At 34.7% G+C, this 22,236-nt stretch overlaps 4 protein-coding genes and 1 non-coding gene across 5 annotated transcripts; 2 read left to right on the top strand and 3 right to left on the bottom strand.

The window, feature by feature from the left end:
• The first annotated feature begins 58 nt into the window (after window positions 1-58).
• LOC120578217 (uncharacterized) lies at window positions 59-664 on the top strand. The gene has a single exon (XM_039830609.1). The coding sequence runs from the start codon at window positions 59-61 to the stop codon at window positions 662-664; it is 606 nt and encodes a 201-aa protein (XP_039686543.1).
• A 960-nt stretch (window positions 665-1,624) lies between these two features.
• Window positions 1,625-2,065, bottom strand: LOC112418429 (uncharacterized). Its single transcript, XM_024774776.1, has one exon. The coding sequence runs from the start codon at window positions 2,063-2,065 to the stop codon at window positions 1,625-1,627; it is 441 nt and encodes a 146-aa protein (XP_024630544.1).
• Window positions 2,066-2,609: 544 nt separating this feature from the next.
• LOC112418431 (small nucleolar RNA Z161/Z228) lies at window positions 2,610-2,695 on the top strand. Its single transcript, XR_003008648.1, has one exon. It is a non-coding gene; the product is annotated as a small nucleolar RNA Z161/Z228 (small nucleolar RNA).
• A 2,051-nt stretch (window positions 2,696-4,746) lies between these two features.
• Window positions 4,747-6,636, bottom strand: LOC25479623 (probable L-type lectin-domain containing receptor kinase S.5; the record flags this gene model as incomplete). The annotated part of the gene is given in 2 exon segments (XM_013587948.3): window positions 4,747-6,243; window positions 6,245-6,636. Coding segments are annotated over 2 exon segments (1,779 nt in total), but the record flags the coding sequence as incomplete, so codon positions are not given.
• A 6,682-nt stretch (window positions 6,637-13,318) lies between these two features.
• On the bottom strand, window positions 13,319-15,199 carry LOC112418430 (uncharacterized). Its single transcript, XM_039830599.1, has 2 exons — window positions 14,355-15,199; window positions 13,319-14,300 (listed from the first exon to the last, which is right to left on the bottom strand). The coding sequence occupies exons 1-2, from the start codon at window positions 15,197-15,199 to the stop codon at window positions 13,319-13,321; spliced, it is 1,827 nt and encodes a 608-aa protein (XP_039686533.1).
• Window positions 15,200-22,236: the final 7,037 nt, after the last annotated feature.

Genomic DNA, 22,236 nt, shown 5'->3' with positions numbered 1-22,236 from the left:
TGCTGGTTTATGGTGGATTTGGCGGCACCGTAACAACATGTGTCTAGGCAATACAACCATGTCAGAATTCCAACTCAGTAATAACATCTTCAATTTGGCAGATTCCATCATTAATGCTTTCTATAAAGCTGAAGGCGCTGCCCCTTCACCTAGGCTGATCCGTTGGAACAATAACAACCGTCGGTGCACTATTTTCAATGTTGATGGCAGCTGTCTCGGTGTTCCCATTCGCGCAGGTTTTGGAGGTGTCTTTCGCGACAACACAGGAACATACATAGCAGGTTATTCGGGCTACATCAGTCATTCTCAGGACATTCTGTTTGCAGAGCTCACAGCTCTTTATCAAGGGTTAAGGTTGGCGGTCAACTTAAATTGTGAGGAATTGGCGTGCTATTCAGACTCCCTTCTTGCAGTCAACCTCATCAAAGATGATTTAAATTATTTTCATGTTTATGCTGTTCTCATTCAAAATATCAAAGACATCATGGTTTCTCGTAATTTCAACCTTCATCACTCACTCAGAGAGGGAAATCAGTGTGCAGACTTTATGGCTAAACTTGGAGCATCGAGCGATGTTGAATTGACTCTCCACTCTTCTCCTCCAGAGGACCTGCTGCCTCTGCTTAGGACGGATGAATTAGGAGTCCTCTTTATGAGGCGCTAGCCTCTTTCCATTTTTCTGTTTTGTTTTTTTCTGCTTTGTTTTAGCCTTGTAACCAAAAAAATAGTGGTGAAGCTAATATAAAGTTTTCATGTGGTGTTATGATCTTTTTTTTTTGTTGGCGAAAGGAATAACCGATTTATTTTTTTTTTTTAAAAAAATTTGTATGTTAAATTGACATATAAGCAAAAAAAATTCACAATAATTTTACTTATATAAATGTAAATTAAAACAACACCAAAAAATAAAAAATTGCAATAATTATTTAAAAAAAATTGAGTTCGAGAAATCAAATTTCTCTTTAATTGATTTTGTTTTAAACACAAAACTACACAAGTAATGTCTTTTTCAATGTAAACAATTAAGTCATTTGTAAAAAAGATGTTGTTAGTAGATGATGAACAAACTAAATAAGATGACAGAAACTAATTAATCATGTGACAATTTTATGATTTTCATGTTTAGTAATTTTTGACAAATAAATTTATTGGGACTAACTAAATATATGATTGAGGTAGCACAATATAAAACATACATACATATTAAGCCTTCAAATCTTATCAATAAAATCGCATAATTTCACCTATAACAAAGGCTTAAATATTGGATTAGTCATGGAATAGGATAACCCATCTTTAAGTCAAGCGGAGCACCCAAAAAAGGTATATTAGCTTCTGAGCCTATACGTCACCGTGCACCCTGTTTTACCATAATTTTAGCACTAAAAATACTCTTCCAAACATAAATTGGATTATGTCCAATGCTAGACCCAATAAAATTAGTGTGACGAAAATATCGTGCCTTAAACAAACAAGAAACAAGGCTAGTGGGATCAGTTTGAAATCTCCAACGTTGTTTACCTAACACACAGCCACATTAAAAGATGTCAAGTCCTTATAGCCCACACCGTGTGTTACCACCATGACCCCACCAAAAAGCATTGATCATTTTTTTTCAATATCATCAACTAGCTTTATCTGGGAGCAAAAATACACTCATAATATAAGATGGAATATACTGGAGTACTGATTTGATCATTACCTCTCTACTAGCCTTGGATAAGCACTTGCTACTCCAACTATTAATTTTGTGCCAAATACAGTCCTTAATGAAACCAAATGTTGCCTCTTTGCTTCGACCCACCATAGACGGAAGACCAAGATATTTCCCAGTTCCCACTACCGCTCTGACTCCTAGGATGTTGGTGATGGTATCCTTAATAGGAGATGGAACAACAGTGCTAAAGAAAACTTCAGACTTTGAAAGGCTAATGGCTTGCCCGGATGCTATTTCATATTTATGAAAAATGTTCTTCATAACTTGTGCTTCCTTCTCCTCTGCCCTGAAAAATAAAAAGCAGTCCTCTGCAAATAAAAGGTGAGATCTCCGCGATGGATATGCCATGGAGATCTCCACGATGTTAAGCTTTACGGATGAGATCGGATAGACCTTCAGCACAAATGATAAATAAGTAAGGTGACAAAAGGTCACCTTGTCTCAAGCCCCGACCTCGTAAAATCGGACCCACCATTTCATTGTTAACAATAACAGAATAAATGATACGTACAGTACAAATCCGATAGATACATACAAAACTCTTGAATTTAGGGCAAATTGAAAAATTCACGGGGCATAAAAGATTTTTGGGGGGCTGATAAAGAAATGTTCAAACCTCATGGGGGAAAGAGGGAGGGCTGTAAACAAAATTAGGCCCAAAATATCATTGGGCTTTAAGATAACAAGTAAGGGTAGAATTGAGAATACACATACACCATTCCAAACCCTAATCTCATTCCTTTAAATAGTTTCGTTCGCTCAACCACCCTCCTATGTTCACAGTTCATTTTATCTTCTCTGTTTCTGCTGCTTTATTTTTATTTATTTTGTATTTGTATGTTTATTTTCGTGTTTAATTTGTTCATCTTTTTAGTTATTTTATTTCAATTGAAAACCATATGATGAATTTGGATTTTCAATACTCACGACGGTCGTCTGAGATTCACTTGATGCATTAATCCTATATTTCTGATGGTTTTTCTCTCTATTTTATTTCTTCGCCTTCTAGATCTTTTACTGTTGAATTCATTTTTCTGTTCAATATATTCCTTGAGATTTTGCTGTATATCTGTTAGTTTGCGATTAAAATAGCATAATTCAAATTTATTTGCATAATTGCCTTTTTCATGTGTGCAATAGAGAGCTCAGTGAAGACTTTGACTTTTTGTAAGTTGTTTGCCCAATACCCTCTCTGAATGCATAATTTTTAACACACGTTTATGATTCGTTGAAAGGCATGGATCCTCCCTCTATTAGATTGAAACAAACCATTGTTAGATATGGTTAATGGAAAAAAGAAGCTACTGTGTGGTCTAGTCAAAACAGCGGAGAAGTGAGGTGACATACATTTTAATTGAATATCAATGGATAACTCAGTGTAAAAACTCTTAAAAATGTATCTTCCTTTTCACCTTTTCAAATAGACTTCAGAATTTGAGTTTAAGCAACAACTTAACAATTGAACTAATCTCTAACTTCATATTCCAATGTGAGTAATCACATGACCAAGAGATTAATTAGATAGCTCTGTTAAGTTTTTCTTGTTATGGTTACAAATTGTTCAGAAAATATAATTGGCTTAATTGCCTTTTTCCCCTATCTTTTGCTAATTGTGCGATTATGCACCCCCTCTTTTTTTTTTTGAGCGATTTTGCACCCCATCTTTTTCCTCCCTTTCTGATTTTGCACTCCGTCTTTTTGTTCAATTGCACTTTTGTCCCCTATCTTTTCTCTAATTGTACGATTTTGCACCCTCTCTTCTTTTTTTTGAACGATTTCGCACCTTATCTTTAGCCCCTTTTCCTCTCTTTTAAGGATGATTTTGAACAAAACACAATTGGCAAAAGATGGGGTGCAAAATCGCTCAAAAAAAAAAGAGGCGGTGCAAAATTGCACAATTAGCAAAAGATAGGGGGAAAAGTGCAATTAAGCCAATATAATTTTAATTAAGCATTTGGTTAAAGTATGGACACCCTCCGGTGTCACAAATATAAGCAAAAATTCATATTTTAAATTCATTTACATACATCATTTATAACATACATCATTTATTGAATGAATCTAAAACATATTTTTGCTTATATTTGTAACCGGAGGGTGTACATTGTACTCCCTCCGGTCTTTATTATAAGAAACTTTTGATTTTTTAGATTCATTGAGTAATTAATGTATCTTGTAGTAAATATAGACTAGACACATCACTTATATATAAGATTCTTTTGTTAGGAATTAAGAAAATGGATATTTGCATTAAAGTTGTTTGTAATCACTATTGTTTAGTTAGTCTATATTTTCAACATTTTTTTTTTTTTGAAATATTACATGTTATTTATTGTTGAATGGAGAAAAGGATATATGTAATAAAAAATTATCCAATGCTATTAAACATTTAAGACCCCTATGTTATTAACATTGAATCAAATCTCAAATTCATAATGCTAATATTTGTGTTTGGGTTCACTTGGAAACAAAGCTTACGCAGACAACAAATAAACAATCAAGCAGAAATTTAGCCAATGCTTTCACTTTAGGTAGGCATAGAGACAATGTGTTATCTTAACTTACTCAATATCTAAAAAATGGCAAGAAACATTTAAACTCAGTAAGTTATAGTAAAAAACATCGAATTAATAAACTTAAAATAACAGTGCTCACAACTATTCAATCAAATGGCACAATAATGTAAGAGAATTAAATTGGCAAAATTACACTTTTAATCCCTTAACTTAATTACACTTGTAACAGAATTAAATCGGCACAATAATATAAAAAATTTGTTAATGTATTTTTGCTGTATCTTATCCTAAATTTAAAAAAATTCGCATATCTGCCTACCCGTATTGTACCGCATCCGCATAAAAATTGGTGTCTCCTTGTTCCATTCAATACCTGTTCTTTTCAAAGAATTGAACAAGCCATTTTCCTATTCCATCATTGAGATAGTTAATTTGGGTCATGTAGAGGCAAATGTTCTATATATCTACAAAAGTTTACAAAAGAAAACATAGTCGTTTGAAAAAATACATCAACCTATATAGTACATAACATATGTATGCATTGATATATATATTAGAAAGACCATTAATTCTAAACAAAAGTGATTTCTTAGTTTTGGTGAACCAAATTGATTTCTAATTTTCTATCTGCCACTAAGTTGAGTGAATGGAGTGAGAGTTCCACTGATAAGAGAACCATTTTCATTTTGTTTGAAAGATGAAGGCATAGCATTCCAAACAAAAGCCGGTCTTTCAATCGGAACCATTGGAGGAGAAGCTTCTCCATTTAGAACCATCAAAACAGTTTTCATTGTTGGTCTTTCATGTGGATTTGGATGACAACAAGACAACCCAAGAATAAGCACAATTTCAACCTTTTCAGTTTCAGCCTCTTCACTACTTATCCTATCATCAACTGCACTAACTTTTTTTCCCTCTTCATAAAGCTCCCAAACCCAATACACAATACTATATTTATAATCATCTTGTGCATACATATTTCTTGGTCTTTTTCCACACACAACTTCCAAAACAAGTACACCAAATGCATAAATATCTGTTTCAACCGTCGCTCTTCCGGTTAAAAATATTTCCGGTGCCATATAGCCCGGTGTTCCTGCAATTTCCTTTGTTGAATGATGAGTTTCTTTTCTCATTTGAACTATTCGTGCCAATCCAAAATCACCCAATTTTGCAACGTAATCAAAATCCAGCATTATGTTGCTTGTTTTAATGTCTCTATGAAGTAACCTTTTTTCACAACCATTGTGAAGATAATCCAATGCTTGCGCCACGTCACGAATCACACCATTCCTAGTTTTCCAATCAAGTACTTTCGAATAATGTGATTCGAGTTCACTCGATTGGTTAAATAGGTATTTGTCTAAACTTCCATTTGGCATGAACTCATAAACAAGGAGAAGCTCTTTACTTTCATAGCACCAACCAATGAGTTTCACCAAGTTTTTGTGGTGAAGGCTTCCAATTGTTGTAACTTCGGCGATAAATTCTTTCTTTCCTTGACGCGAATTCTTTGAGACTCTCTTCACAGCTATCTCTTTATTGATTTTTCCAAGGATTCCCTTATAAACGGTTCCAAATCCACCCTCACCAAGCTTGTTCTGATGGCTGAATCCACCTGTTGCATTCATCAATTCCTTTAGTCGATATTTCTTTGGAGCCATAGATGAGTGTTGAATTTGATCCTCAATCCTTGGATATGTATCTTCTTGAACCTCCATTCTTCTTTGGAATTTCCGATAAACCAAGAAAAGTAACAACACACCTATGATAATCACAGTTGGAATTATAATCCAAATCAACAAGAGATTATTTTTATTACTATCTGCAATATCTACACCATTGAATTCCCATCTTTTTACACAGTTTAACTCCGTGTAATTGCTTGTTGAAGCGGAGAAACCGACATAAACCTCTTGTTGAAGATAAGAAGAGAGATTAAGAGGTGGAGATACCAAAAGGGTCTCCATAAAATCATTTGAGTTTTTACTCATTGAACCAAAAAACAGATATTATATCATTGGAATATTGAATTCTCACAGTTACATCTAAACCAGATGAAATATTGATTTTAGTGTTCTCCAATGATGCTTGTGTCAATGAAGAGATGCTATTTATGTTGATTCCAACATGGTTGTCAGGACCATCCCAAGTGGAACTTTGTCGTGTGTCGAACTCCACTGCAAGAATTTGGGCCCGAGAATCTCCGTCTGTGGAACCATTTACAATACCAAGCCACTGTCCATCACTGTTTTCAGGAAGATTTGTATCTGAAGTTAAGATAAAGGCTATGCCTTCTCCACCAGGTGAAGTTTCAGGACTTATGTAGAGAACAAAAGTGGTGTTGAAGGAAGCTATTGTTTTGTTTTTGTTCCAAAGTGTGAATGGGTTATTTGTGTGGCATGTAAGTATATTTTTGAGTTTTCACTTAGTAACAAATTGGCCTTATCCTTTTCTTGGAAGTTTGGAAAATTGAAATAGAAGCAACCAACTTTGATAACAGCTATGATAATGAATATAAGTGCTAATGTTTGATATTTGAGTAGCAAAGACAAGTTCATCGTGTTTTTATTGATGAGGGAATGGCCTTAATTTGTGATAATTTCGCCAACAAGAGATTAATTGAAGACTATGAATCTAGTTTTAGAAAGATATAGTGTCATATGCTCTTTCCGTCTCAAATTGTATGTTGTTTTGAAAAAAAAAATTGTCCTAAATTGTATGTCGTTTTACAATACCAATGAATTATTAATGTTACCTTTTCTATTATATCTTTACTATTTATTACTTTCTCTTCTTCCAATTCATTCATTTATCTTTCTCATATCATTTATTAAGGACAATTTTGTAAAACAACTTATAATATCTCTTTCCCAAACAAAATTAATTACATTTCTTAATACGTATGAAATACCTAAAACGTCATACAATTTGGGACGGAGGGAGTACAACATTTACATATATGGCGTTACCTAAAAAAAATAAAAAATACATATACGTGTATAGCTAGGGGGTGGAATGATTTAGATACTTTTTTTTTTTTTTTTTCCCTTTAACAATATTTCTATACTTTTTGAGTGGAAAATATTTCTATACTTATTTAAAATGTTTGAATTCCTTGTCTATTTCTTGAAAATTTCGCATGTCCTTTCCCAATAATTTCTTGGAAATTTCGTATTTCCTTTCCCAATAATAAAGAATACTCCCTCCGTTTTAAAATTAGTGTCGCTTTAGCCAATTGCACATAGATTAAGGAATAAAATAAAATAGTCAAACGTCATAGCAATTTTACCAAATTATCCTAATCAACTATTGGTTTGTTTTTCATTAAAAAGAAAATAATCATTTGGAAGTAGTGTAACATAGTATTAATTGAAGGGTACAATTGAAAAGAAAAAATTATTATTGCATTTGAAACTGAAAGTGACAGTCATTTTAAAATAATTTTTTTTTATTAAAACGACACTCATTTTAAAACGGATGGAGTATTATAAAAGAAAAAAAATTCCTCTTAAAAGGTATTTTTTTAAGAGACAAAAAGAAATTATATTGAATTAAAGAGGCACGAGCAATGCCAAGAACAAGAGTGCAAGATAGATAGATACAAACACAACTTCACCATAGCTACGGGTTGAAATAGGTCGGTTGAAATAGGCGGGTGGAACCGGACTCTATTTAAATAGGTCAGACTTAGTTGAAAAATTAAAAATAAAAATTTGGATTATTAGCATGTCAAAGACTTTATTTTAAATTTGATATGACCTTTTTAAAACACAGTTGTTTTCTCTGACATTCAAAATTTCTTAAGAACACATCGAAATGAAGCAAATACATCGGAGGTAGTTAATTATCGTTGGGACAAAACCAACGGTAGTTAACTACCGCTTTGCCTTTCTTCAATTATTGACTGAGATGCTTTTTTTTAAGCCCCTAAACATGCATTTTGTAGAATATGTTATGTTCATTTATTCATTCACAATACCTTGTGTTAATATTTTAAAAAACATTCACTATATTTTTTAAAAACATTCATTTGCTAAATTTTTAAACGACATTTGATTCATTTTAACACTATAGTTTGTTGAAAATTGCTTTTTTCAATCATTCCCATTTACCATATTCATTCATTCAATCATTCTCAATACCTTTTAAAAACGTTTATTAAAAATATTCATTTTCTTAATGGTAAGCATGTCTTAGAAAGATCAATTCAATTCATACACAAGCACGCAATGTCAATTCCAAAATAATAGAATACGACAAATTTATCTAGTTTTAAACAAAGTGTTGTGTTACATACCATTATCCATAAGGATGTTGTATAATCATGATGTTGGGTTTAAATTAAATTTGTGGTTGTTTGTTCAAAATATTGATATTAAAGTGTCTTATACTTAGTGTAAAAAATTTCAAGTCTCTTTCAAAACTCAAAAGAATGAAGAGAACGCAACACATGTATTCTACCAAATCTACTCTACATGTTCTCACATCGAATTCCTTCATATAAGATGAGTAGTGTCGAACACGAATGTATTCCAACATATTCTTTTGAACTTAATCATACTGCCTTCCCAACTGACAAGTTTCAATTGACAGAAGAGCATGATCAAGTTTAAAACAACATCTTAGAAGTGCATTCTCGTTTGTCACACTCATCTTATACGAAGGAATTCGATGTGAGAACTTATATAGTTGATTCGACATAATACATGTTGTGTTCTCTTCATCTTGTGATTTTTGAAAGATACTTGCAAACCTTTACACTAACACACTTCAATGCCAACATTTATGAGATCAAGAGGTCACTAAGCATGTGGAAGGAAACATATAAGAAATTCACACGACAAGAAGCTTTAGTGGGATAATTAGTGCTAAATAAAACAACCATTAAAAGTCTAATTTTCTTCATTTTAATATGTAATTTTCGTTTTTATTTATGGGTGAATTTTTAGATGATCTTTTGTATTATCATAGCCTCTTTAAATGCTTCAAAGTAGTGCTCTAAGTCATTATATGCTAATCTTTCATATGCTAATCTATCGTATGCTCATTCTTGTTTTACTTTGTCCCTACAAACTCACCATGAGCCTAAAACCTTCACTGAAGCAAGCAAGCATGATTGTTGGAAGAAATTTATGCAAGATGAGATTAATGCGTTGAATAAAACTGGTACATGAAAAATTGTTGATCTTCCTCCTAATGCTAAACCAATAGGTTGTAGATGGATATACAAAGTTAAGCATCATGCTGATGGCTCCGTAGAGAGATATAAAGCCATATTGGTTGCCAAAGGATATAATCAAATAGAAGTATTAGACTATTTTGACACATTCACCTGTTGCTAAGCTCACTACAGGCAGAATAGTCATTGCCTTAGCCTCCATGAACAATTGGCATCTTCACCAACTAGTTGTTAATAATGTCTTTTTACATGGAGAACTGCAAGAAGATGTGTACATGTTCTTCCCATCTGGTGTTCCTTATTCCAATCCTAATCAAGTCTGCAAATTGAACAAATCACTTTATGGATTGAAACAGGCTAGTAGAAAATGGTATGAGAAGTTGACATCATTACTACTTCAAAGTGGATATAAACAAGCTACTTCTGATCACTCTCTTTGTTAAGGTTACTTTTTCATTCACTCTTCTTTTGGGGTATGTTGGTGATGTAATACTAGCTGGTAATTCATTAGAAGAGTTTAAATCCATCAAACACATTATGCTTACTGCCTTCAAGATTAAGGATTTGGGTGTTCTCAAATACTTCCATGGTATTGAAGTTGTTCATTCCTCATCAGGAATCTCTCTATGCCAGAGAAAATACTATTTGGATTTACTTGAAGACTCATGTCTCCTTAACTCTAATCTAGTCAATACTCCATTAGATCCCAGTATCAAGTTACACAATGATGGTTTAGATGCATATCCTGATATTCCAGCTTATAGGAGATTAATTGGTAGACTCTTATATCTTAATACCACCTGACCAGACATCATGTTTATTACCCAGCAACTGAGCCAGATTCTCAGTAATCCAACACAAACTCACTATAATGCAGCCATTAAAGTGTTGAGGTATTTGAAAGGTTCCCTTGGTCGTGGCATTTTCTTCCCTAGAAATGCTACTCCTCAGCTACAAGACTTTTCAGATGTTGACTGTGCAGGATGTAGGGATACTAGAAGATCTATATCTGGACAATGTTTCTTCTTAGGCAAGTCTCTCATATCATGGAGAACTAAGAAGAAACTAGCAATCAACAAGTCATATTCAGAAGCAGAGTATAGAGCCTTAGCAGCTGCCTCTTGTGAACTGCAATGGATTCTTTATGTGCTTAAGGATTTACAACTCACTTGCTCCAAAGTTCCAGTCATTTACTATGATAATCAGAGTGCCCTCCATATAGCTGCTACTCCAGTGTGGCTCAGAAACCAAGAGAGAATCCACTCTCTAACTCTCAAATGAGAAACTCAAGTTTTATATATTTCAAATTGTGGTAATACATGAAGGAAGTGGCCTTATTTATAGCAATCCTAGAGGCCATATGGTAGCTGAAATAGTGCTGATAATTAATACATCAATGGAAACACAATCTAGTAAATGTCAAACATGGTGGCTTGTTGGCCTTATTGTCAATAGTAGGGTGGTGGAATTGGAAAGCTAGCATATAGGGTGGTGGCTGCAAAGTCTATGCGATATTAAAGTCTTACTCTGTATCATCCTCCCTGGGTTGAACAGAACTCGCCCTCGAGTTCATATCTGGTTCGTCATCCAGATATGGTGAAAGATCGGCAACATTGAAGGTTGCTGAGACACCATAGGTTCCTGGAAATTCTACCTTGTAAGCATTGTCGTTGATTTTTTGAACTATTTTGAAGGGACCATCAGCTCTTGGTGACAACTTGGCATTTGGTTGTTTGGGAAATCGTTCTTTGCGCAAATGTATCCATACCAAATCTCCAACTTTAAAGATTTGTTGCTTTCTGTGCTTGTCACGATTAGTTTTGTATCTTGAATTTTGCTTGATTATCCGTTGTCGAACCTGTTCATGTAGTTTCTTGATCTCTTTTGCTCTGCTTTCTGCATCTGCACTAAACTGATGTTTATCTGATGATGGAGTCAAATCTAACGGACTGTGTAGTGGAGTTCCGTATGCTACTTCAAAAGGACATTTTCCGGTTGCTTGATTAGTTGAATTATTGTATGCAAATTCAACTTGTGCCAATATGAGATCCCACTGTTTTAAATTTTTACCGACAAAGCTCCGAAGTAGGTTTCCCAAAATCCTGTTAACAGCTTCAGTTTGTCCATCTGTTTGGGGGTGACTAGCACTACTAAACTGAAGTTTAGTACCCATCTTCTTCCATAAGGTTCTCCAAAAATGACTTAAGAATTTAACATCCCTATCAGAAGTGATGGTTTTTGGAATTCCATGAAGACGAACAATTTCCTTGAAGTATAAGTCAGCAACTTGAACGGCATCATTAGTCTTCTGGCATGGGATGAAATGAGCCATCTTTGAAAATCTGTCAACAACTACCATCACAGAATCTTTCTGGCGTTGTGTCTGAGGCAATCCAAGGACAAAGTCCATGCTAACATCTTCCCAAGGTGCTTCTGGAACAGGGAGTGGCATGTAAAAACCAGTGTTTTGGCTTTTGGCCTTGGCCAAATGGCAGACTCGACATCTTTGAATATGTTTGTAGACATCTCTTTCAAGTCTTGGCCAATAGAAATTTTCTTTCACTAAAGCAATAGTTTTATCTCGTCCAAAATGACCTGTTAATCCTCCATCATGGGCTTCCCAAATATGGCTTCACGTAGAGAGCACTGAGGAATACATAAGGTTTTTCCTTTGAACAAAAATCCCTCATGTATGTAGTAGTCCTGAGAGGATTGTGAATCAGTGGCATTCCAAAACTTTTGAAAATCTGGATCATCTTTGTATAACTCTTTGACTGTCTCAAATCCAATGACTTTCATTTGCATAGTGGCAAGTAGGGTATGACGCCTGCTAAGAGCATCTGCAACAACATTTTGAACTCCTGCCTTATGTTTTAGTAAGAACGGATAAGCTTGTAAAAACTCACTCCAAGCGGCATGCCTGCGATTGATCTTTTGTTGAGAATTCAAATGCTTGAGGGCTTCATGATCAGAATAAAGAATAAATTCTTTATTCAACAAGTAATGACTCCAATGTTGCAAGACTCGGACAATGGCATAAAATTCTTTATCATATGTTGAGTATCTAAGTTTACCATTATTGAGCTTTTCACTAAAGAAGGCTATAGGATGACCTTCTTGACATAGAACCGCACCAATTCCTGAATTGGAAGCGTCACAACTTACTTCGAACACCTGGTCAAAGTTGGGAAGGGCTAGCACTGGTGTTTCAGTCAAAAGTTATTTTAGGTGGTCAAAACTCTTTTGTGCTTGCTCGGTCCATTGGAACTTATCTCCCTTTATGCAATCTGTAAGCGGGGCAGCAACAGAGCTAAAGTTCTTGATGAACCTTCTATAAAATGAAGCTAATCCATGGAAACTTCTCACATCATGAATTGACTTTGGAATAGGCCAACTATTGATCGCCTCAACCTTGTTGGGGTCAACTCGAATACCTTCAGCAGTGATTATGTAACCCAGAAAAGTAACCTCATTGGTTAGGAAAGAACATTTCTTCAAATTTGCATAGAGTTTTTGTTCGCGAAGAGTTTGTAGCACTTGTCGAAGCTGCTCTAAGTGTTCTTCTTTGTGTTTGTTGTAGATCAAGATATCGTCAAAGTATACAACTCCAAATTTGGCAATGAATGTTCGAAGTACTTGATTCATTAGACGCATGAAGGTACTTGGAGCATTAGATAACCCATAGGGCATCACTGTCCATTCATATAAGCCATCTCTTGTTTTGAATGCAGTCTTCCATTCATCTCATGGCTTAAGCCTGATTTGATGGTATCCACTTCGAAGATCAATCTTTGAAAAGATGGTGGCACCATGCAACTGATTTAATAAATCATCAAGTCTAGGTATCGAAAATCGATACTTGATGGTAATCTTGTTGACAGCTCGACTATCAACACACATTCTCTAGCTTCCATCCTTTTTGGGTACTAAAATTGCAGGAACAGCACAAGGGCTAACACTTTCCTGTATTAGTCCTTTTTTCAGCAATTCTTCAACTTGACGTGTGACTTCAGCATGCTCTTGTGGACTCATTCTATAAGCTGGTCTATTAGGAATGACAGCTCCAGGAATAAAGTCAATAGCATGTTGAATGTCTCGCATCGGCGGCAATCCTTGTGGAACGTCTTCTGGTACTACATCTGGGAATTCACTGAGCATTTGTTCAATTTCTACTGGAAGGACAGTTTCTGCATTTTCTTCGAACATTAGAATAAAGCTCATGGTTTGGACTTCGTCCACAGCTTCTTTGAACCGAGTCTTAGTGATTAAAGACACTAATGGCTTGGACTCATTTTTGTTTTTATCAAGTCCACTCGGTGGTAATGGAGTTAACTTGATTTTTACTCCATCTTTGACAAAGGAGTAGGTGTTGGTATAACAATCATGATGGGCACGACGATCGTATTGACAGGGTCTTCCAAGGAGAAGATGACATGCATCCATTGGGACGATATCACACCAAACTTGATCTTGATACTTCTGACCAATGGAAAAACTCACAAGGCAACGCTTCGTAACCTTCACTTCACTACCTTTGTTGAGCCATTGTAGTTTGTAAGGATGAGGATGACATTGTGTTGGCATCTCTAACTTCTCTACCATGTAGTTCGACACCACATTTTCACAACTACCACTATCTATTATAACATCACAAACTTTTCCAGCAGTGGTGCAACGAGTATGGAAAATGTTTTTCCTCAACCAATACTCTTCTTGAGCTGACATCGTGTGTAGGCTTCGTCTGATCACTAGAGACTCGCCATGATCAGCAACAATGAGCTCTTCATCATAAATTGGCTCTAACACTTCTTCTTTTTCTGGTTCATCTCGGTTTGTTTCCTCATCAACATTTTCATAAGCTTCTCCTTTGATGATGGTGATGGTTCTTCATGTTGGACAATTTGAAGCTATATGTCCAAAACCTTGACATTTGAAACACTTGGTAGCTTTGGGTTTATTTTCTGTAGTGGGTTTAGGAGAAGGTTTTGTAGAAGTACTGGGCTGATCGTTGTCTGTTTTGCGGGGATAAGAAGAATTCTCAGTGGAGGAAAAATTCCTATAAGAATGCTTCTTGGGTAAATGTTTCTCCACTCGCATGGCCAAACGAACAACATCGTCTAATGACCAGTATTGTTGGAGCTGAACTGGATGAGCAACGTCAGTGTTTAATCTACCAAGGTAACAAGCTATTGTCTGCTCCTCCCTTTCATGAATGTCGCACTTCATCATTAACTTCTCAAATTCTCTAGTGTATTCTTCTACAGAAAAGTTTTTCTGACGAAGGTTCTGTAGTTGAATAAAACTATCTTGGTAGTAGTGAGAAGGCAAGAACTTTTTGCTTAGTTCTCGACGCATTTTCTCCCAAGTCTTGATCTTGCTTTTTCCTTCACGGGCTCGCTTCATTTTTAGATTTTCCCACCAAATGGAAGCATGCTTCTTTAATTTGACAGCAATGATCTTGACTTTCTTTTCTTCAAGTATCTCTTTATACTCGAAGACTCGTTCAACAGTTTGGAGCCAATCAACGAACTCATCTGGATGTAGTTTTCCTTCAAAATCAGGAATATCTACCTTGATGTCGTTGTCTCTGAATGATTGTCTTTGTGGACGACGACTTCTTAATGATGATGATTCGCTACTTGATTCATCAACGTCTGATTGCATGTGTTGGGCTTCCAATTGTGCTTGTTGTGCATTTACAATTTCTTGTAACTGTTGGATTTGTCTTCTCATTTCTTCCATTTGAATATCCCTAAGTGTTTGGTCGTTTTTTCTTGGAGGCATATTTATTTTTATTTTTTTTTATTTTAAAGGGTGAAATGAGTATAAGTACTATAAAATAGAATAATTCTTTTCTAATGTGGAAGATCAGATTAAACTGCAACCACAGAGCATAATAGGAATTGTCTATTATAATAGCACTAAAAAGGAAGGATTTCTTGAAAATTCACAATTTTTAAACAAGGGTAAAATTGTAATTCCAGTAAGAATAGGGGCAAATTTGCAATTTCAAAAAGTACATGGGTAATTCTGCAATTTTTTAAAGTTGAGGGGCAATTTTCTAATTTCAGAAAGTTTTGGGGCAAACTTGTAATTTCTGAAAATTTTGGGTGACTGGGTGATGACGTGGCACTAGGTGACACGTGGCAGGGATGTGGAGGCTGACTTGTCGATGACTGGACATGTCAGGGTGATGTGTCAGGTTGACACGTGGCAGTAAGTTGTTGGTTGGAGTGACACGTGGCAGCTGATGTGGCTGCTGACTGGTCGTCTTCAACCTCTAGACTACCGGCGGTGGTTAGTGGCGGCAGGTGGTGGTCCGGCGAGAACTCCGACGAGTCGTTTCGCGGCTCGTGGAGGCTCCGTTTGTGACAAAAACCTCCAGTCCAAGGTTTTTCGGCCTTCTGAATGCAATGGCGGCGTTAGTTTTGCGAAAAAATGACCGCAAAGTAGAGTTTCGAAGGTGGCAGCTCTTTTTCTTCAAGAACACCCTTAGAAAACTCAAACTTTCCGTTGATTCTTTCACTCAAACTCAACTCCGGATTTGGAACCTTGCTCTGATGCCAATATGGCTCAGAAACCAAGAGAGAATCCACTCTCTAACTCTCAAATGAGAAACTCAAGTTTTATATATTTCAAATTGTGGTAATACATGAAGGAAGTGGCCTTATTTATAGCAATCCTAGAGGCCATATGGTAGCTGAAATAGTGCTGATAATTAATACATCAATGGAAACACAATCTAGTAAATGTCAAACATGGTGGCTTATTGGCCTTATTGTCAATAGTAGGGTGGTGGAATTGGAAAGCTAGCATATAGGGTGGTGGCTGCAAAGTCTATGCCATATTAAAGTCTTACTCTGTATCACAGTGTTTCATGAGCGTACCAAGCATTTGGAGATTGATTATCATATAGTGAGAGAAAAACTTCCGGCTAATATTCTCAAATTACTGCCAGTTTCATCAAAAGATCAAATTGCAAATTTCTTTACCAAAGCATTACTTCCTCAATTATTCAACAATTTGTTATCCAAGTTGGGGATGATAGATATCTACCACCCGCCAACTTGTGGGAGGATATTTTGTAATGAGCATATAGATACTAATAGTTAGCCTTAGTATAATAGCTTGCAGTACAAGTTACTGCTGAGTAGTACAATTGTATATTACAAGAATATTTTATAGTACACTAGCATAGCCTATATAAACCATATTGTACTTCACATTCATTAATTCAATACAATGAAAATTCCTTTTCTCTATTCATAATACATTTCATTGTAGTCATGGTCTAAGATGGTGTTGTGACTATATATATCCTTGCATTCTTCTCTATTTTCAATGCAACTCCCCTCTTCATTCCTTAATCTCTTTTCTTTCTCTTACTTGTCCTTTGGAAGTGTGTAATGATACCACACTCATACCATCTCCAAAATTGTTGTGCAGTTTTTGTGGAGATTGTACGATGGTCAACAGAGATCTTCATATCAATTGCTATTTTTTTACTTCTTTTTTTTTTTTTTTCCAGTTTTGCTCCCATTCGGATACTATGTAATCCAAGTTGAGGCAAAATGGAAGTTTCAATGCGTGAAAATTCCGGAGGATGGAAAAAAAAAATCTCTATAAGTAATCCATAACGACCATATAGCCCATAACCTTATATTACATTCCTCCATGTTTAATTTGTCTTCAAATTGCTGTGAATGAGGATCAATAAGAAACAACTTATTCCTTAAGTAGTCGTTAATTCCAAGTTTTCTATCATTTCTTCTCTTGATTGCAAGGATCTTCCCCTATAAGGAGGGCATGAGAAGATTTGAAGGAAAAGACAATAACAGCGAAAGAGGTTGATCACTTCCTTTGGATGTTGAAGGAATCACAAATGCTATAGATGGTACGAAGTTACAGAACATACTTGAAGTCGAGCTTCCATTTACATTGTAGAGACTTACTTTGGAATCTAGGTCATATGAAAAGTTGTAATTGGTGTAGCCTATCATTTTAATGCAAGAAACACATGTTATCACCGTCACCAAATACCCTACATTATGCCTTGTAAAATATCATGTCAAACCTTTCCAAACATCTGAACAATATGATTTGGTAGTTTCACCCAAAGAGTCTGTTTTAGCCTTTTAGGAGATTAGGTGGTACACATAATTGAAGAAACGTATTTTCCCCATAAGCACTTCCTTTGGATGTTGAAGGGATCACAAATGCTATAGATGGTACGTAGTTACAGAACATACTTGAAGTCGAGCTTCCATTTACATTGTAGAGACTTACTTTGGAATCTAGGTCACATGAAAAGTTGTAATTGGTGTAGCCTATCATTTTAATGCAAGAAACACATGTTATCACCATCACCAAATACCCTACAATCTACATTATGCCTTGCAACTTATCATACCAAACCTTTCCAAACATCTGAAAAATATGATTTGGTAGTTTCACCCAAAGAGTCTCTGTTTTAGGAGATTCCAAGTTATCATCATCACAAGGGCTTTATTAATCATATGGATCTCTCTAAAACCTATCTTATCTTGATTTATTGGGGTTGTCTTATCAACCCAGATAAACTCGTGAATCACCTGATCTAGTTTCTTACAAATGTCCATCGGAAAAATAATCAACTGCATCGTCATATAAGTTAGGACGGAGCGTAAAATGTATTTCGCCATTGTTACGCGACCACAAAACCAAAGGCTTTTCATCTTACAACAACAATAATAATTAGCATGCTTTACAACAATATATAGTTTCATCTTACAAAACAGAACAAGAAAGAAGGAGCCGAGGAGGAACTAATCAATGCATTCCTACCTCTGCACTGCTAGAGGATTTGTGTTCTAATGAGTGATTGAATAATCAACAAAGCACGGTTAGCAGCAGATGTATCTTAATTTCAATCAGAAAATCAATCTACGCACCAACAATGCATGATTCAGAACCAACAACTCTAACCAGCAAACAAATGAAAATAATAAAACAAGTTATCCAGCTGCAAATTCATTTACCGTTAATTAACAATTGTCCATTAGGTAATCAAAACAAACATAAATTCAAATAAAACAACATAAACAAAATTCATCATTAATTAACAATAGTTCATGAAGTGACCAACACTCCAAACAAACATCAATTCAAATAAAATAACATAAAAAAAAAAAAGTTAGATTGAATCTCATACTCAAGTGATAAAGGACAACATCTACATCCTAATAATATTATAGTCAAGGTGATATCAAACTTCCCACGTAGACTTTTGATTCTACCCAATTCAAGTCTTGAATCTTCAAACTCTTTACAGTATCATTTTTGGAATCGTAAACAACCCAATTCAATCTACGATCCTCTCTGATCATAGACAACATGTGGTTGTCATCATTGGAAATATATATTATCTTCGTATTAAGAGTGTAGCGGTAATCAGCAAAGGAAGGAAGACGAATCAATTTAATCCAAGAGTCTTTATTTCCATATTCCTTCATAAGCCAAACATCAATAAAAGAGTCGTTTCTTTTTTGAGAAAATATTTGTTCGAGAAAATAATCCAAGAGTCATGGAAGAAGAGGAAAGTTTAGGAATGTCACTAGACTTCTTAGATAGGTTATAGGTTATGACACTTTTTGGCAGGTCAGTGTTCGTCCTAGTTTTTGGTGGTATTACACCCCGACGTATTTTTGGGTGACTGGATATGTAATTTGAATATTTGTGGACAATATGTAACTAATATTATATATTATATAAATATATGAAATGAAATATTTTTTTGGTGGCCGGTTATGTCACACCAATTATTGCTCGTATTACTTAGTCTCTAATTATTCAACTATTTATGTTATCTTTTTTTTTTTTCATTATATTTTGTGAAGTAAAACATGTCTGAAGATGTCCAAGATCCAGTTAAACTTCAAGTTCGTTATGTAGATGTGAAAAGGAGAGATTGGTTCACTGTAAACCCCACCGATAAGTTGGACGAGTTGAAGGAAAAACTTGACGACTTCTTTATCCAAATTGGTTCAAATGATAGAACACGTGATGTCATATTAAATGTGTCAGGCATGGACTTGGGGGAGGATAAGGAAGAAGACTTCAGGAAGACCGTGTATTATCCACAATTTTTCAAAGACGATAGCGACGTTGATTACATGTTTAGGTTAATAGTTGAGAATAACACTTTGTATCTTTTTGTCCGATCTGTTGTAGTGTAATTTTTATTTAAGTGTAATAGTGTAATGTTTTCCGAATTTATATCCGTATTGTTGATTTTTAATGAATATGTGTTTATGTAATTTAACGATGAATTTGGGTAATTTTGACCGTTTATGTGAGATTATGTAATTTTAGAAATTTATGGACAAATTTGTGTAATTTGGATCGTTTACGTGTCAATAATTGTGTTTAAGTGATTGCCGATCATTAACGGCGAATTTGTGTAATTTGGACCTTTTGGATCGTTATGTGTAATTATGTGATTGTGAGAAAAGCAATATTTTTGTGTAATTTTGATCAATTATGTCGTACTATCCGATAATCTTGTTAAACTTGCATAATTCGATTCAATTATGAGCGTGTAAAGATTACGGGTCATTAATGACACTCTTTGCATTGAATGCATATCAATAAGCGTGAGTTAACTCACGCATGTGTTAACGCTCTGCGTGAGTTAACTCACGCAGTGTTTTTCACATGCGCATCTAAAGTGACGCAACGTTAGTTAACTAACGCATTGTTTTACACTTGCGTTAGTTAACTAACGTAGGGGTATTTTGGTCAGTTTGGCTGGGTGCGAGCGAAAAGTGCAGCGGGAGAGCAGTATTTTTTTTTTCCATCCTTGGTACTTTTCACGCACCCTTTGAAACTTCCATTTTGCCTCGGCTTGGATTATATAATATCTGAATGGGAGTAAAACTGAAAAAAAATAAAAAAAATTGCAATTAATATGAAGATCTTTTTTGACGATCGTACCATGTCCACAAAAACTGCACAACAATTTTGGGATGGTATAAGTGGTCAGCAGTGACCATGATATCATTATCCACTTTCAAAGGACAAGTAAGAGAAAGAAAATAGAAGAAGGAATGAAGAGGGGATTTGCATCGAAAGTAGAGAAAAATGCAAGGATATATATAGTCACAACACCATCTTAGACAACAATTCCAATGAAATGACTACAATGAAATGAAACACAACAATTCCAATTTAAGATTGTTTCGAATTATATATATAATCTGAATGCATTGTCAATGCTGGTTTGGATTATATAAATCAAAATGTATAGAGACTATTAAAAATTATAATTTGATGATTTTGACACATTTCTGATTATATAATCCGAACCGGTGTTCAAAACACAAAATAGAAATATCTGTTTTAACCTTGTATGGTGGTTAGAAACTTTTGTAATCTCATTGACTCTATCTAGCAAGCTTAAATGCAAAAAAAAAAATACCACAATTTGGTGGAATTCGGATTTGAGGAGATTTGAGAGTATTTAGGCCGTAAACTGAAAATGAAGAAGTAAGGGAGAGGTGTCGTTGAAAATGTATATAGAAATGACTCAGATTCTAGAATTAACATTATCTCAAGAGTATAAAAGTATATATTTGCTCAAAAAAAAAAGAAGTATTACTTCAAACAAAATTAACACTCCTTACCAAAAAAAAAAAACAAAATTAACACTGTCAAAAAAATACTTCAAACAAAATTAACACCGGGTCAAAAAATTAACATTATTTTTTCTTTTTAATGATGGTCGGGTTTAAACACCAAACCTTCGTAAGGATAAAAAAATTAACATTATCAAATAACGTAACATAATATTCTCCTTTGTCAAATACAAAATAAATATAATATATTCCAATAGGAAGTTTTTTTTTTCTTTTATATTCTTTATTATTGAGGAAGGACATACGAAATTTCCAAGAAATAGACAGAAAGATAAAAATACAAGGAATTCAAACATTTTAAGCAAGTATAGAAATATTGTCAAAGAAAAAAAAGTATCTACGTCATTCCATCCCCTAACTACTATATTACACAGGCTCAGGCTACCGTACATGACTTCAATGGGTCTCCTACCGTAAGTGACTTGACTTTTTTTTTTTTTTTACAAAATTGATGTCAACCATTGGATGTGCTTGAAAACTTTTGAAGACCATAGTATTATCATACTCTTTAAACATTAGATTATTTTCACACTATGTTCCATCATCTTTCTCTTTCCCTCTCCATATCTCTTACTCGTCCAACAACAACAACAACGCGATGCACCGCCGCCGGAAAATCACAACAACAACAACGAATTTTGGAAATCTTAATCCAATCTATTCAACCCAAAGTTGCAGAAAACAACATTCATTAAACTCAAATTTCATTTAATCTAATTCACCTGAAAACAAAATTGCAGAAAATATTGATTTCTCAATTATTCAATTCATTCAACCCAAAGTTCACATATTCATCACTAAACTAAGATGAAAGTGATTAAATCCGTCGCCAGACCAAATGTTACACAACAAAACAATCAAAATCGGAATGGAAAATCTCACAGAACTCAGATCTGGAGAGGGATGGTGTTTAAGATCAGATGTGAACACAAGCTGGTCAATGGAAAATTACGAATGAAAATAGAATAAAAAGAACAAAAAAAGACGTGTTGGTGTTGAAAAAAAACGACGATTTGATGTTGAAAAACGATGAAGGAGAATTTATTGTGTTGGAGGTATAGCAATCAACAGAAAGTGCAGCAACAACAATGGAGTTGCTACAGTACACGTCTCTCTCTTAGATATACCAATTGAAAAAAAAAAAAAATC

This window comes from Medicago truncatula, chromosome 1 (assembly GCF_003473485.1).
Source record: "Medicago truncatula cultivar Jemalong A17 chromosome 1, MtrunA17r5.0-ANR, whole genome shotgun sequence".
Taxonomy (NCBI): domain Eukaryota; kingdom Viridiplantae; phylum Streptophyta; class Magnoliopsida; order Fabales; family Fabaceae; genus Medicago; species Medicago truncatula.
This window is presented reverse-complemented; position numbering and strand designations above follow the sequence as displayed.